At 45.3% G+C, this 14,736-nt stretch overlaps 1 protein-coding gene across 4 annotated transcripts; it reads right to left on the bottom strand.

Annotated features, from left to right (window-relative positions):
* Nucleotides 1–309: 309 nt before the first annotated feature.
* svopl (SVOP-like) lies at nt 310–10,333 on the bottom strand. Of its 4 annotated transcripts, XM_026326864.2 has the most exons (18): nt 7,253–10,333; nt 6,883–7,121; nt 6,148–6,233; nt 5,926–6,032; nt 5,017–5,111; nt 4,733–4,831; nt 4,353–4,424; nt 3,340–3,464; nt 3,173–3,236; nt 2,666–2,791; nt 2,398–2,526; nt 2,133–2,206; nt 1,803–1,999; nt 1,323–1,434; nt 1,164–1,245; nt 981–1,070; nt 841–906; nt 310–762 (listed from the first exon to the last, which is right to left on the bottom strand). In XM_026326864.2, the coding sequence occupies exons 4-18, from the start codon at nt 6,029–6,031 to the stop codon at nt 751–753; spliced, it is 1,449 nt and encodes a 482-aa protein (XP_026182649.1). In that variant the 5' UTR covers nt 6,032; nt 6,148–6,233; nt 6,883–7,121; nt 7,253–10,333; the 3' UTR covers nt 310–750. The 4 variants fall into 4 exon arrangements, with proteins under 4 accessions (XP_026182649.1, XP_026182648.1, XP_026182645.1 ...); XM_026326863.2 differs by lacking the exon at nt 310–762 and having other exon boundaries at nt 841–1,070; nt 6,144–6,233; XM_026326860.2 differs by lacking the exon at nt 310–762 and having other exon boundaries at nt 841–1,070.
* Between the last annotated feature and the right edge of the window lie 4,403 nt (nt 10,334–14,736).

The raw sequence follows: 14,736 nt of genomic DNA, 5'->3' as shown, positions 1-14,736 counted from the left end.
TGGATGGGTGGTGAAACGTTTCGACCTTAAAACTGAAAGTCCAGTTGCCATGACTCAACCTATAGGTAACTTTCCCTGGACAACTGAGAATCTTCACAGATGTTATAGAAACATTTCCAGACGTTTGTAAAATATATTTTAATGCCTGAATTAATCTTTTTCACTTTAAAGACATGTTTTATGAAAACATAGACATGTAAACTTTCTCCAGACCAATAAATGTCAAACATAAAAATAGCTGAATACACATATTTATTAAGTTACTCAGTGTGAAAACATTATAAACTGTTATAATGCAGCTATTTATTAAACTATGTGCTGTGAACAGAACATTTATAATAAATCACAGCTAGAATCATAATATACCGCACAGTATTCAACATTAACACTTAAACCTGCTCTGTCTTAACTACTATAGTCTGTTATGAACCATTTATTATATATTTTACTTTTAACAGAAAATTAGAACAGTTACTGGGGATGTGGTTCAGATAAACCAAATGCTCAGAACTCTAAAGTTTGTGATTTGTCTAAAACTATTTTGTGAAAACTACAATGAAAAGCTGCACTAAATAACGTGTTTCATTGGGCAAAAACCTTAATAACAAACCTTGCTTCATTCATAAATTAATTCACTTCAGAGTGAAAACAAAAGGCACAGTAATACCTGTTCTCAGTATCATATTTAATGTCTTTGCATTACAACAGTGGTAAAATAAACAGTAGCAGATATTGTGTTTGAAGCTGACATCAGGAGTTTTGCTGAAAAAAGTGCAACAAAATAAAGTTAAAATTAAGTAAAATAGGTTTCTATGAAATGTCAATTTTGGTGTTTCTCACCAGAAGAGCTCGTCCTTTAGTTTCTATCGGCAGCAGAAAGTTTCCCACAGATTGAGACATCAAAACCTGACGTACACACAGATTAAACACTCAGACAACAAAAATTTGTGAAAACTCTGCTGAATGTTTCCTGAACCCACCTGAGCGATGAACGGAGCAATCATTCCCCCAATCCGACTGAACGAAGTACAGAAACCCATCCCCAGAGAACGAGCCACAGTGGGATACACCTGAGTGACAAAGAAAACTGTTACCTGAGACCAGACCAATAAAAACCTGGGGGACAAAACCAGCTGTTTGCAAACCATCAATTAAACCAGTACCTCTGCAGTGTAAATGTAAACCACATTAAAATTCATGGAGACCAGAGACCGAAGCAGGAAGAGCAGCACGGTGAACCCAAACCTGCAGAGAAAGAGGAGGACTCTGAATCAGACCGGGGGACCTCACAAACCTGTGTACAGCCAGACCACAAGTCTTACATGGTGGTGCAGATGTTAACCATCATGAACAAAATGGCTGCCAGCAGCTGCAGCACCGTCAGACTCAACTTCCGTCCAAACACGTTGAGCAGACAGATGTTCATTGGGACCACTGGGAGAACAGAGGGGAAGGTTAGACAGCAGACCTGATCCAAGACCATCAGACCATCTTCAAAAACATCTTCAGTCAGGCTTCAAGTGACAAACACTGAAACAGGTTTTACATTAAAGCCTGTATAAAACTGTGTAAAAACAAGATTATAGAGTATCTGACTGGAGTGGTGCTTGGCTGCAGTGTGCTCAGTGCTGCTACTGGTGGGCAGAAAAGGTACTACAGCAGTACTATTGAATAAAATTGCTTGTGTGGATGCTCAGTAGTGGGTCAGGATACTGGTCCCTAGCTGTCATAGAGCAGTCCAGGGGCAGCCCACCTCTCGGCCAAACTAAAGAAATGTTGATAAACACGGGTCTGGGACCTACGTGCGACTTCGCCAAGGGAGCTGATGAGCAGCGTCTGGTAGTCACCAGGTCCAAATGGGATGCAGTAACAGAGTCCGTCCTCATGGCGGTGTTTGACCTGATGTTCTTCATCGCCATCTGTCAGGCACAACAAGTTCTTCTCCAACAGTTCTGAACTGCTCAGCACCGAACCATAGTACGTGAAGGATGCCACAAACCTGATGGGCAAAACATAAAACCTCTGATCTGGTTGGCAGGACAGGCTCTAACATCCAGGAATGCAATTCACCGTTCTTCATGTCAAACTTTAATTATCAGTGAAGCATGTTTTTGAAAAGTACAGAACATTACCATGAGTACCACAGCAGTAAAGACGTCCTCCTAAACGATGAACTGAGCAGAATTCGCCAACTGCCTCTTTCTTTCTGAAACAGACATTTACACCAAACATCCTTTAACCTGAGCGCAGGGTCATGCCTTTAGGAACCTCACCTGTATTATGCTAATTTCATCAAGACAACAAGTAAACTGTGTCAACAATAAATGAAAGCATAAGCAGACCAAAACAATAGAACATACCTGGTTCCGTCAGTAGTTAACAACAGATTAAACATACCACCGTGGGCTCCACCAGTCGACCTGGAGGAAGAGACGCTCTGTTCATCTTAGCGATCCACTGCAGAGTTTTAACAGCAGCCGGAGTGTTTCCTGCCGACACGTTGAAACGAGCCGACTCCGGGATAAACTGATTTAAGAAAATCAATCAAACAGTCAAAGGGAGAGACCAGAGACTGTCTGTCGCACTTGTGCAAGTCCCAATGAGACAGAAAGGATTTATCAAACTTATATGTCAAATCAGATTGTTGGTGAGGAAGATGTCTCACCTTGAAGAGAAAGATGAGGACGACACTGGGGGTGACGGAGATCCGGATCATCCACCTCCAGCCCAGAGTGGGAACCACCAACATTCCCAAAATGATGATCAGCATGGAGCCCATCATCCAGAAGATCTGGTACACAGGGAGGCAGAGAGCATGCTGGTAGATGTGAACTCATGATACCACACAGCAATCAGGCACATCTGAATGAAACGTTATTTAATCTTAATCCTTCCTCTGCCTTCCATTAATAAAATTGTTATTCTCCGTTTTGCATGAGAATCATGGACCAAAAATCAACTTCACTCCCATGACCCTTAAAAGCTCTGTGGTTGTCATTAACATGATATTTTTCTACTGTATTGTACTGTTGAGTAGGTTCAGCACAAAGTGAAAGGTACAGCAGCTTTATTTTTATCCTTAAAGTGATTTCCCTGAAGCAAAGAAAAGCATTAGAGCCAAACCCAAACAGAGTAAAGGCAGACACGGACACAAACGGAAATGAACACTCACAGTGGACAGAGGCAGCAGGTAGGCTCGATAGTTTGCCGGGATGAACTCCGTCTTCAACACAAACCTGAAACAGCAACATGGACTTTAGCCATGACAGGAGCGCAGGTGTGCATTTGTGTGTGTGTGTGTGTGTGTGTGTGTGTGTGTGTGTGTACGTATCTGCTGACCCCTGGGACACTCCGGCGACGCCACAGCCCACCATGCTGCGCAGGAAGATGAACCAGCCGTAGGACGGAGCAAACGAGGTGAGGAGGGAGAAATAGGCGCTCCACACAAACCCGCCAAACACCACCTGGTTTTATACAGCATGTTTCACACAGGTAAAGGCACAGGTAAACACAGGTAAACACAGGTAAAGGCACAGGTAAACACAGGTAAAGGCACAGGTAAACACAGGTAAACGCAGGTAAAGGCACAGGTAAACACAAGTAAAGCCACAGGTAAACGCAGGTAAAGGCACAGGTAAACACAGGTAAACACAGGTAAAGGCACAGGTAAACACAGGTAAACACAGGTAAAGGCACAGGTAAACACAGGTAAACAGGTAAACGCAGGTAAAGGCACAGGTAAACACAGGTAAACGCAGGTAAAGGCACAGGTAAACACAGGTAAACACAGGTAAACGCAGGTAAAGGCACAGGTAAACACAGGTAAACGCAGGTAAACACAGGTAAACACAGGTAAAGGCACAGGTAAACACAGGTAAACAGGTAAACGCAGGTAAAGGCACAGGTAAACACAGGTAAACGCAGGTAAACGCAGGTGAAGGCACAGGTAAACGCAGGTAAATGCACAGGTAAACACAGGTAAACACAGGTAAACGCAGGTAAAGGCACAGGTAAACACAGGTAAACGCAGGTAAAGGCACAGGTAAACACAGGTAAACGCAGGTAAAGGCACAGGTAAACACAGGTAAACGCAGGTAAAGGCACAGGTAAACACAGGTAAACGCAGGTAAAGGCACAGGTAAACACAGGTAAAGGCACAGGTAAACACAGGTAAAGGCACAGGTAAACACAGGTAAACGCAGGTAAAGGCACAGGTAAACACAGGTAAACACAGGTAAACGCAGGTAAAGGCACAGGTAAACACAGGTAAAGGCACAGGTAAACACAGGTAAAGGCACAGGTGAGCAGACTGCAGGGTAAATATAATCTGTAAACATCAGAATGGGTTTCACCTTCCAGCGTCCGTATCTGTCTGCGATGTATCCGCCCAGAACCCCACACAACATGAACCCAAGAAACACCATCTAAGAGGCGGAGACAGTACCACAGTAATTTTCCAACTTTACAGTAAAACTCCAACTTTAACCTTTGTGTGAACACGAGTTACTGCATGGGAAGCACTGCTGAGATGGGACTTGTGTAGTACTACCACAGGACAGTAACCACACTACAGTAATTACAGTTTTACAATAACTACAGTAGTGTAACAGAGTACAATAAGACTGCAGTACCACAGTATTACAGCAGTAAGATGTGGTTTCTGTCAGTTTTATGACGCGACCTGGGACTGTGCGAATAAAATCAGCACAATTCATTTTTTGCAGAAACTTACTGTGGACACGAGAGCAACCTGCCAGTCTTCCAGACGCCACTCACATCGAATCTCAGGGGAAACCACAGCCAGCAGCATGATCTCCATCGCCTCCACAATCTGCGTGTACACATCCACACGTGAACACGCACCCGTGCACGGCGAAACATTAAGGCTGCATTACCTGCCTCCAGCTGCAGGAAACAACTGCAGACCCTGCACTTTATCAAAGGACCATGAACTCAGTGCTTCTACAGTGAGAATAAAAGTCTCTTTTCTGACTAATCATGTCTGAACTTTCTTACATTTGAGCTCCCCATGATGACAAACAGCAGGATGTGGAATCGACCGAAGCCGATTGTTTCCACAGCTTCTTCCACGGTGTAGGTCTGATCGCATGCTGCAGGAAAACACACACAGGCTGATGTTACGTCTTCTCGCAGTAGAACAAGCATCAGGATCTACTCACAGGTCTCGCCGTTACCAACAGAGAATTTTTACGCTCAATTTATTCCACAGTCACATCGTAGTCCCATTACAGACCATACACTCCACAGTTACTTCATTGTGGTCCCACTGTCTTCCCAGTGTCTGTGAGCATCGTTGCCTGTGCTAAGCCATCACAACCTTGCCCTGAGTTTGTCAGGCTACAGGCTGTAAAGCTACTGGCTCACAGACTCTGCCCTCACTTCAAACACACCTCAAACTAAAGCACAAAGTTGATAGAAAGAGTGGCAGACAGTACTGTGGGTCAGAGTGTAGTAAAACTTTGGTTAGATTTCTGTTTACAGTGACAATTACTGCCTATTTGCCACTAAGTTCCTTTACTTGTTTAGATGCCTGACGACAGGTCACATCAGATTTTATTTATACAGACCAACATCACAAATCTGCCTCAAGGGCTTTCACAAACTCATAGAACATCACCTGTCTGTAGACAAAAAACCCTAAATATTCTTTAACAGAACAAACAAACAGAAGAAACCTCAGGGCTGCAGAGGACGGGTTGTTCTTAATGGGCGGAAACAGAACAATATGTTTACAATGGGAGGGACAAATGTCTGTTCTGTAAACATTGTTCTCCAGATATTTACGAGAAAAGACATTTTCCAAAGCAGAACTTTGTTTTTTCCTCTTTCTCGTTAATCAGGCTTATTCCTGTGCAAGCCCACAACCACCTGCTCCGCATCATTTATTACTGATTTAAGACTCACCATTGCTGTTCCTTCGGGCCTCCTGGTTGTCTGCAGGCCTCTCCTCCAGTTCCACCTCCTGCAGATGGATGGCACTCACCAGCTGAGTCTTCATATGATCACCCATCCTGAAAAACATAGAACCAGCATGTCCTGTGGATTTCTACCATAAAATCTCCACATTTGACCCAAAACTATCAGCATGCAAACTGTCAATCAGCCACATCACCAAAAACCACCTGCCTGGTCTTGCTCAGGTCCACTTGAAACAGCTCCTCATTGATCTGGTTTCTTCCACCAAGACTTCAGCACCTTGTTTTAGCTTTACCCTGTGGTAGCACATAGTTCATATGTTCATGCCCCAAGATTGTTTCAGCAGCAACCATCACTGCTAACCAGCACAGTGGAAGCTCTCGGCAGGTACAACTCACACCTGTTCAGCGGGTGCCCTGCCAAAGCCTAACCCAGTACTTTAACTGATCTATTCCTGTACAGAAGCCATTGCGTTACCTGCCACCTGACAATAAAACTTAGAAAACTGAGACGTCTCCCTCTGCACTTCATGGGAAGGGATTCACAGCAAAGTGAAGAGAAATCCCTCAGACAGGTGAGCAATACCTGCTCCCCTCCATGTTGTTCTTAACATCATCTGACAGGAACTAAAGCAGAACATTCAGTTTCCCATCTTCTGCACGAACAGCAGAAGTTGGTTTAACTCTGTGGGACTGAAACGTCACTGTTCATTAGTTTGTAAGGTTCTGATTTATCCTTATTCTCCTTTAACATCCTGCTGATTTAAAGCCAAACAGAACAAACCGGCTTCAATAAAAGTGAAGGTGCGTAGAAGGTGCAGGATCATATTCGGCTCCTGCCTGCGCTGCTGCCATTACAGAGAAAGTAAACAAAAAACAGCGCATGAGGCAGCAAACAGCAGATTTAACGTTGACGTCGACGAACAAGTTAGTTTTTTTTACTCACACTGCGGTTTGTTCTTAAACCTGAAGCTGCTGCCTCTCATGCTGGTCTGCTGCTGAGATTCGACCATGAGCAGGTTATTCCGGTAGAAACGGTTGTTTACCTCACCAGGTGTATCAGGAAATGTCATCGTCACCAGGGGAACCGACAGGACGAGGGGGAGGGGCTCAGGTAAAACAGGATCATCAGGTACGGAAGGTATGGAGACCGGTGACTGCCAAATAAATTCCTTTTCTCAGCATCTGAAAAAATGTGACGCCAGTCCGAATTTTAACACATTTCTTTAATGTTTGTTTAAACAATCTTCCAGAGTTGAAACAGCACAGGATGCAGCTCCTGTCATGTGACACGGCCAGATCAGCTGAGAGCTCACCTGGATGTTGTTGACCAGGTGAGACTGCTGGCAGTGTTGCCACGTCACCGTTTTGACATTACAGTAACTTTTCCTTCAGGCCCTGTTCCCACAAAGCAGCTTCACCAAGTTACCTGGATCACACCTGGAACTGGGATTGATTTGAACTCACCCAGTCTGGGTCTGGACTTGCAGCTGCCTGTTGGAACAGAGTCCAAAGGATCAGTGGGAATGTGGTTTGACTAAGAGCAGTCGCCATATGGAAGGTCATTCATGACAAAACTATCTGAGGCCACAGGAGCATTTATAAAACAGAGCGACCTGTGACCTCGTCCTGTCCCTAAAAGTTAAGACCTTTTTAACTGGTATCACATGCAAGTTTAAACCTTTGTTAGAATAACTTCAGATGATTTTGTCCACAGGCACAATTTAGTATTTTGTTCCCACAAATTATTTTCTCGTTCGCACAAGTTTGTATTTCTGCACACAAATGTAAGTTTTTGGCACAATTTAGTGACTCATGCACACAGGTTAGTTTCCCATCATGTCACATTGAAACCAGCTTCTGTTTGCAGACGTTAACTGGGGCCGTGATTCCTGTGCTGTCTGTGCTAAATCTAAGATCATCTCTCAGGACATATTAGTGTTAGGACAATCTGACAGTAGTTTTTTCATGAATCAAACATCCACAGTGCAACTGGTCTGCTGGATTCTCACTGAGGATCACAGATCTAGAAAACACAGAAACTCTAGAAAACATTGAAGGAAACATTCAGGAGAAGTTTGTGAAACCAGCAGCTTGAATGAAAAAGAAATTCCTGTTTCAACCAACCTGCAGGGTTTATTTTTTTCAGGTTTTGTTTGATCTGGCAAGTTTCAGACACACCTTGACTTGAAGTGGCACCTTGTGTTCCTGTAGGCGTGGCAGGTCCTACAGCGTGGACAGGTGCTAGGTTCAGTCAGAAACTCCCCAGCCAGTGAAAAGTTCTGTGGTTGGTTTCTGGTTCATGAAGGATGTTGTTGGCACCGTTGTCAGACAGATGATTGAGTCCTTCCAACAGAGCGTTCACAGATAAAATATTTTATATATATATTTATATATATATATATATATATATATAATTTTTTCTTTTCAACACCATGTTCACTTTCATGTATACACCATTTACTGTAACCGTCTTCATTTAGGTTCAAAAATATCTTTTGGTAGTGCAAAACAAAACAAATGATGTATTTTTTTACTGTGTTTGGATGAACAATGGTTTTTTAATGGCACTGTGACATTAATCACTCCTTACTCACTCTGCACATGGAACAACGCTTCACTTTGATAAACTGTGTTTTTAACATATTTTAGCAGCATGCTAAACATTAACTGGAACATCACGAGCAGCTAAAGCCTCAAACATGAACATGCTGAAGAAGAGCAGAGACAAACACGCCCGACCGACCGACTCCTCCACAACACCACAGAGAAAACGGCGAACCAGCAGCTGTTCGGCTGTACAGCCAGCACTTGAACATAAAGGCCAAGTTAAACATTTAATGGGACAAGACCCAGGAAGTCAACAAGTGCCAAGGTCTGTTGACATGTACAACTCAAGTCTGCAAGGGGCTTCAGAAGGATTTCTACAGTCCTCCTGAGACTCCTACGGGCTGCACTTGACTCAGAGGAGCCAGGACATAAACAAAATGAATAGCACTCATATTTTCAATACAAATATTTATCATTATTAGCACAGCAGTTTGTTTCATCTGCAGAATTTTCATTTTTCATCCAATTAAGACAAAGAAGTCAGACCAGGTGTTGTTACCCTGTCTGTCCTATGTGACACTTGACTGTTTTCCCATCTCTGCCCCCCTTCAGAAACCCTATGTATGCACCTGTCACCTGACAGACCCACCCACGGTGTCCTGCCAACAGACGGATGGATGCAACAAAACGGTTAGAAGAAAAAAAAAAAAAAATCAATGTTAAAACGATGCGTCAGCTGTAATTTTTTTCACTGCCACCACTACGAGAACATGCGAGCGAGCAGCTACGCTAAGCAACATCTCCACGGAGAAACAAACGCCGGCTCAAAATCTACAGCGAGCTCAAACACAAGAGGATTACAACCATAGAACAGTAGTTTGGTCTTTTTTTGATGAAAATAAAGAATTTAAAGTATACTTTCATATCTACGCAATAAAAATAAGTAACATCTTAATACTCCAGTAGTAACTCTTACATTAATATTGTGCTCATTGGGATTCTGTCGCTTCACATATGTTTATATTCATTCTTATAGACATTTACATATACTTTTTCCTGTTTTGTGTCTCCATGCCGTAGGAACTGTACGCTATCTCCAGCTGTCGACAGTGCAAAGACCTCATTATATGGTTAATGAATGACACCTGATCCCTGTGGCTGATGGGAACATGGAAGGCAATAACTGGTTAATGAGGAGATGGCATGAGGCTGACGGTTAGCACCACAGAAGGTCCAGAGGGATGATCCACTTCAGAATTTCTGGAGGAACTGTCCCCCTGAGGGTTAGATGTTTTACTTCAGAAGCTCAAAACAAATGATCCACTCTGTAACCTCAGGAATGAATTGCCATCCCAGAAGTTCAGAGAGACAAATAACTCCAAAACTCCAGGAGAGACGCTCCACTGCAGAAGGTGTGGTGGGATTAGTCACTTGAGAAGGTCAAGATGGACCATCCACTCCACAAATCCAGGTACAATCTGCGCCAGAGCTCTGGAATGGACGAGCCACACAAAAACTCTAGGAGGGATAATCCAGTTCAGGAAGCACTTCAGTGGAAATGTGAAGGGTCAAACTCCTGTCTAGTGAAAGATCTGAAGGATGACGGACACAGAGACAAACAGACGGGACCCTGTAAAGTACCGGAGGTCTTTCAGTCACTGATCTTTTTTTACAGGTGTAGATCATGTTCAAGATTTATTTGGACTATAGTGGCACTGACGTAGATTAGCTCAAGAGAGTCCGGCGTGTGGATAAGTTGGTTTCTGGGTTTAATCCAGTCCTTACGGGTTCTGTGGTTTATACCAATAACCACTGAAACCAGTTGAGTGCTGATCCAAACAGGTCCAGACCAGTCTAGGGGTACGTGGGCACTGCAGCCTGTTTCTGGGCCAGACGTCGCAGCTCCTCCCTGATAGCCTTTATCAGAGAGGCAGAAGTGTGGGCAGAAGGGGAGGCGTCCTCAGGTGGGTATTCTGGAGTTGGTGAGGTCAGGAGGAGAGGCGGAGCCACGCTGGGCATCTGGAAAACAGAGGAAGAGGAAAACTCGGGGAATGACAGCACCTGTAGGGAGAATCAAGAGATGAGGAGGTCAAGACCAGAAAATAAATCTAGATACAAGACACAAAGGAAAAAACTGCACTTGGTCAGTACTCAAACACCGTGGACATGTGACTGCGTAATGAGAGAGACGGCATGAAACCAACACATCAATCAGAGTACACAGAACACAGCCACATCTGACCTGGACTGGTCTGGTCAGACTGGTACATTCCAGACTAGTGCAAACCTTTGATCCTGGTCAGGACTAGTGAGGACTCTTCTGCTCTGTCCCTATTCATTACTACACTGTCAATAAAGGATAAGACTATTTGGTTCATTTCACACTCACACTCTCTCTACTGGCTCCTGGCCTCGACAGATCCTGGTTCCAGCTTGAGCCAGTCGGGCCAGACATGCTGCGACCCACCCCAGGATAGGCACCGATCTGACTGGACAAACCCACCTGGGTCAAGTGGTGGAGCTGCGCTCCTGGAGGTTGAAAATTCAAAAGATGAAAGTTACTTAAGAATTCAAAGGTGCTGTGAGGTTTCAGTGTGTGAAAGTCGGGGACAGGGTGTTGGAGCATTTCACTGGTCACAACAATCACACTGAGATTGATGCTAAGTCACAAATATGGTGACTACTAAAAACTCACGCATGTGAGATCAGCTCATAAACAGCTATGTCTGTGATCAGTACATCAAGATGACTGCACCTGTGCTGCCCCCTACAGGCCGTGGTCTGGAGGAGGAGGGAGGGTCCTCATACTGCCCCCTGTTGGAGTAAAGGGACTCCTGAAGCTGCTCTCCAGTAGAAACGAACCCTCCTGAGCCAAGGCCCTGCCTGGATTAAGTACAGAGTATTGGTGCTGGTTCAGGACCAGCCTACACACTTGGTTTTAAGTGTACTGACACTGACCTCTGCAGCAGGCCCGTGACCGATGTTGGAGACATGCCCAGCTCTGCATATCTCTGCAAGAAGACAAAATAATAAACCCTCATCAACTCATGACAGAAGAACTGTGTCTCAGCTGCAGCTCAACACACTCACTGCAGAGAAGGGGCTGTGAGAGGGGGCTGCTGGGTAATAGACACACTGCCTGACCAGGGACTGGGAAGGGAAGCGCTTACTCCACTCACCCCGGCGCTGCTCTGTGAGGATGGTGACACCAGAGCGAAGGCGTCGTCCAGGAGGGAGTGCATCTGTTGCCGAGCCTCCTCGATGGAGGGCTGGGGAGGCATATAGGGGGGCGGGGCTGGGGCAGGGTCAAACACCTCATCAGTGGGAGAGGGGCTGCCGTGGTCTGGGGGCAGGTCAGGGTCCGACTGTGAGATAAGAGACAGAGTTCACGTGCAGTACGATCAACTACCCAACGCTAATAAAGTTTCATCATCAGGTCGACTGTAATTTAGCAGCACCTTTCTGATCCTAAGCAGCTGCTGTCTAACTTCAGATGGAGCACTTATATCAGTTGGTATTTATGAGATTCCTATGACTTTTTTTTGCCGGTCGGGACAGATGGTCGCCTGAACTGAGACCAGTTCTGTTGGAGGTTCTGAGGAGTTTTTCCTCCCTGATAAGGATTTTGTTTAGTTTGTGTGATTGAATGTGACACCACATTCAGTTGTGCTGTAGGATCCCATGCACTGTTCTCTTTGAACCCTGTGGATTGATCTAGTTCTTATAAAAGCATATGATTCACCCATCGTCAGTAGTTAGTTTCTGCCTCACCATGTACGCCACATTGTTGAGTCCTGGGTATTTCCTGTAGGTGGCACTTTGATCCGTGAGCAGCCGGTCTCTGTCGGTGTCAGGAAGACTTCCAGGTCCTGGCTGAGCCCGCCGACCCCGAGGAGAGCGCCTCCCTCTGGAAGTACAAGCACACAGACATACAGGTACGTCATACCGTAAACCTGAAAACGTTTTGCTGGGTCTCCTTTATGTTCATAAGATAATCAACATATTTTAGTATATTTTGGTAAATTTCTTAAGATGTTTGTCATTTAACGTCTGGAACGCTTCCTATGACTTTACCACATCTGTTCTTGTTCATAGCACATAAAATCACATCAACAGTTACCTCTATGGATATTTGTTCTCACGTCTGACCTTTTCCTGGAGTCGGTGGGGGTGGGGGGTGAGGGGACGTCAGCCTGCAGGATGCAGTCCATGTGGTCATGGGCGGAGCTGTACAGTCGTTGTGCCACCTCACTCTGCACCGGTCCATCTCCAAAGGCGTCCATGATGTCGTCCATGGAGGGAAACTCACACTGACCCCGCCTCTTTGCGCGCTGCCGCAGTTTATTTCTGTGATGCTCGATCTCTGATTTGTGCCTGAGCGCCACCTGCAGGTGAGCACAGGTGAGGACAGGGGTGGTGATATTGGACAGATTTAAAATGTCTATATTGTTAGCAGTGAAGGTGCAATCTTTGCCTCACCTCTGTGTTGACCTTTTCTGTAAGAGTGGGGCTTGGTTGTAATGGAGCATGTGTTGGTGGTGGACTTGGCCGCGGCTGCATGGCGATCAGCTGCACCTTGTTGGCCTGGCGACGCGTGCCGTCGGACGAGCCTCGAGACAGACGGTCCACATGGTCAAAGATGGAGGACGAGGAGAGAAGCTCATCTGGACCACTGCCTGATGGAGCTGAACAAGAACTGTATTTTACAAATTGCAGCTCATATCAATTCACTGTCAGATTCAGGATGCATCTGGGTTCAGTTCAGTAACCATGACAACATCTCGCCATCATTTGTCATGTCATGTAGTGTAGGTTCAACATAACAGGCCTTGGACAGCTGTGTAACCTTATATAAAACATTTCCATTGTTATGTTTGATTTTAATCGCATTTGGTGCAACAGGATGGAAGAGTGGACGCATGAAGCCAATTTGGTTTCATTAAAGTGGGGTAAGAGCTGCATCATGTCCTGAAATCTGAAACACGCACAAACTGTTATGATGTAAAATGAATTTGTGTAGGTGAGTTGGAGCAAAAATACCCTCAGTCAATATCTAATACACAGGTGGTTCTGAGTCAGCAGAAGCCAAAGGTCAAGCTAGAGCTGTCCATCAAAGCATTGGCTTTTTAGGAAATCTTAATCAAAATAAACCTGATGCAGATGTGAATGCAAACGTACCCATCCTGCTTCTCCCTTCAGACCAGAAGCAATGGAAAGAAAAGAGAGATGAAGTTTGATAAAAGGGAATAAAAGCTTTATGTTTTCACTCATCCTCCCACTTTCATCCGTCTGTCCCTCTGTCCCTCCAACACTCATTCCTACACTTGTGCCTGTTCTCACTCAAAAGTCAACAGGTGATGTCACTGCAGCTCTGACCGTTTTTGGGCGTCTTCCTGTGCTGTTTTCCCTCGCTGGGCGTGGCCACAGGTCGGGTGCTCTCCTCTGCTGAGTCTCTGCCACTGGATTGGTCGCTGCCTAATGAGTCGCCGTCTGACGGGCTGAGCCTGACAGAAGACAGAGGTTTATTTTTCAGCAAATGTCTGTGAGGAGATGTTTATTAAAGGGTTTGGCAGATCTGGAGGTTTATACAAATTTGTGTCCTCAAACCTCAACTGTAAAGACGTGAAGATATTTATGGTTATTTGAGCTTCTAGACTTTTGCTGTTTAGAATCACGTTGGATGGATTCATCCTCATATAAAAGAAGTCTGACACTGACCTTCCCTTTCGGCGGCTGGACCGGGTCGCCTTGTTAGATCCTTTAGATTTAGGGGTGTTCAGGTCTCCGCCATCAGAGGGCGTGGCCTCTTTGACGGGGGCGGGCAGCGGGCCGGGCTCCTGGATCACCATGATGTCGTCTTTACTGTGCTGACCGAGGTGGAGCTTCGCAAAGTCAAATCCTTTGACGCTCGGAGCCTGAAGCTGACAGAGGAAGACATGTGTCAACTGTCTGAGTTTCTACATACCACACAGATACTTCCTGTTGACCTCTAACCTTCTGTCTCTGCTGGATGGTGTTGATGGCGTCCGGCTGAAACTCGAGCTTCTCTGAGCCGCACAGTTTCCAGTAGAGAATGATGATGATGAAGATGGCTAGCAGGACAGGGACGACCACACCAATGATCAGCCAGATACTGCTGCTCTGAGTCTCTGCCGGAGGGACCGACACAGTTTCCACAGCTGGATACAGGTGTGAGACATGTGACACGCATGAGACAGGTGAGAGACAGGTGAGAGACAGGTGATGCAAG

The sequence above is a fragment of the Mastacembelus armatus genome, chromosome 23 (assembly GCF_900324485.2).
Source record: "Mastacembelus armatus chromosome 23, fMasArm1.2, whole genome shotgun sequence".
Classification (NCBI taxonomy): Eukaryota; Metazoa; Chordata; class Actinopteri; order Synbranchiformes; family Mastacembelidae; genus Mastacembelus; species Mastacembelus armatus.
This window is presented reverse-complemented; position numbering and strand designations above follow the sequence as displayed.